Source organism: Theobroma cacao, chromosome 6, assembly GCF_000208745.1.
Source record: "Theobroma cacao cultivar B97-61/B2 chromosome 6, Criollo_cocoa_genome_V2, whole genome shotgun sequence".
NCBI lineage: Eukaryota > Viridiplantae > Streptophyta > Magnoliopsida > Malvales > Malvaceae > Theobroma > Theobroma cacao.
In genome coordinates this window covers 10,291,288-10,293,273 of record NC_030855.1, presented here as the reverse complement: position 1 = coordinate 10,293,273, position 1,986 = coordinate 10,291,288, and the positions used below count along the sequence as shown (strand labels likewise).

Here is a 1,986-nt window from a genome sequence, read left to right as displayed (position 1 = left end):
TTGACATTCCGGGTAATGAATGTAAATTGAGACGTCGCGGCGGTTGTCACGGGCTCGATGGGAGTTCCGGGTCGTGACAATTAAGTTGGTATCAGAGCTGTTGGTTTGAAAGATTAGAGTTTTGGGTTTAAAGTTATTTTAAAGCTGTTTTAAAAATTTACAGTGTCAGTGTGGCCCCGAGTTAAGTTAGGTTAGGTTGAATAAAATACATGCATAAGCATATAGAGCCTGAGGTTGCCTAAACTCACTTTGTTCCCTCTTATAGATTATTATGTCTCCTCGACGCGAACAACCACCTTTCACTAGATCAGTTGGAAGGGGAAGAGGTCGTTTCCAACGTCGTCAGTTAGGTGCAATAGAGGAGGAATTGACTGCATCCACCATTCGGGCAGCACCTGCTGCTGAACAAACCAAGACTCCTCCACATCCTCCACCTCCTCTACCACTTACTAGTATTCCTGCTATGCCTCTTGAGGCAGTTCAGGCATTAGCAGCCTTCTTTACTGCTATTGCTGGCCAGGCTCAAGCTGGTCAAGCTCTTCCTACAGTTCCTCTGGCTGCTCCTTCAGTACCACCATCCCCACCTCCTGTCCCACCACCAGTGCTGGATGTTTCTGATTCTAAGAAGCTTAAAGAGGCTAGGCAACATAGTTGTGTTTCTTTTATGGGTGAGTCGGACGCAACCGTGGCTAAAGAGGTGGTGCGAATGGCTTTAAGAGCCGAGAAGCTTGCGAATGAAAATAAGAGTCTGCGAGCTGAGTTAGCAAAAAGGAGAAGTCTAAGTGTATCTTCTAGTCAGCCACCAAACAGGGGCAAAAACTCCTCTGTTTCAGGAAGTTCACGTAGATGCAGAAATTGTGGGAATTATCATGTTGGGCCGTGCAGAGGGCCTGCACGATGTTTTCATTGTGATCAACTGGGTCACATTAGGAGAGATTGTCCACAGTTAGGACGGGCTACGGTAGCTGCTCCATCTCCACCAGCTCATACGGATATACAGAGGAGAGATTCCTCTGGATTGCAACCGAGACAGGGATGATTTTGACATACCACCAAGGGTAGATTAAATAAGTTGAAATTAGTGCTCTAATAAAGTACGTATGATAGAAAGCTAGTTTGTAAGTTGTAGTTTTCATGATCATGAAATATATAAAGATTATCAATATATGGACATACATTTGGAGTTGTAATTTACAAGTTTGAAGTATTTAAGATATGATTAAATGGAATTAGCATTAGTTAGGGTACGTAAATCTTTTAATTAATTTCTATGGAGTATCCATGATAGTAGAATGGAGGAACATCGTGCAGTGATGCTATATGGTGAAATCACTATACAATATGGAAAGGGTATTTTCGAGTGGGATTTATTGACTGATGATAAGTGATGAGCAATTTGAGATACATGTAGCTATGAATAAATTTGGAGATCTTTGCTTAAGCAAACTCGTATTAAATGTTATGGTAAAGATATATGAATGCTAGTGGCAAAAAAAAAAAAACGTTAAATCAATGTTTTGATTTCACACTTGTGATAGAAAGTTAGTCTTGCTAATTGTGGTATAGACTCGAAGGGAAGCCACACGATTGTGAATAATTGAGGTAGTAGCTTTAAAGGTGGAAGAGTTGCTAAGATAAAGTGAATTCAAACCGTTGCAACGCCACAGTACTGACTATCAAACGCTGTCACGTTAAGAACCCCTAATGGCTAGAAAGCAGAGCAAATTGAGAGTGGCATGAAGATGAAACACACGAGTTGAAGAATGGTCATTGGTTTTCATGCTAAGCTTTGTTGTTTGGAGTCTTAAGTGCATTGGGAGGTATTAAGATAAAGATGATGAGTGAAATTGCAAAGTTTTTTTTTTTTTTTTTTATTATTGCCTTATATATATTGGCATGTAAGAGAAAGAAAAGTTAGAGAATTTTTGAGATGGCTACATAAAAATAAATTAACATGTGGAGTGTTAAGATGAATAATATGATGAT

At 39.8% G+C, this 1,986-nt stretch overlaps 1 protein-coding gene across 1 annotated transcript; it reads left to right on the top strand.

Annotated features, from left to right (window-relative positions):
* On the top strand, positions 272–1,039 carry LOC108662430 (wiskott-Aldrich syndrome protein homolog 1-like). The gene has a single exon (XM_018122790.1). It carries the CDS (start codon positions 272–274, stop codon positions 1,037–1,039), a length of 768 nt encoding a protein of 255 aa, XP_017978279.1.

Coding starts and splice junctions, on each gene's coding strand:
- LOC108662430 (XM_018122790.1), top strand. CDS start 272: ATGTCTCCTCGACGCGAACAACCACCTTTCACTAGATCAGTTGGAAGG.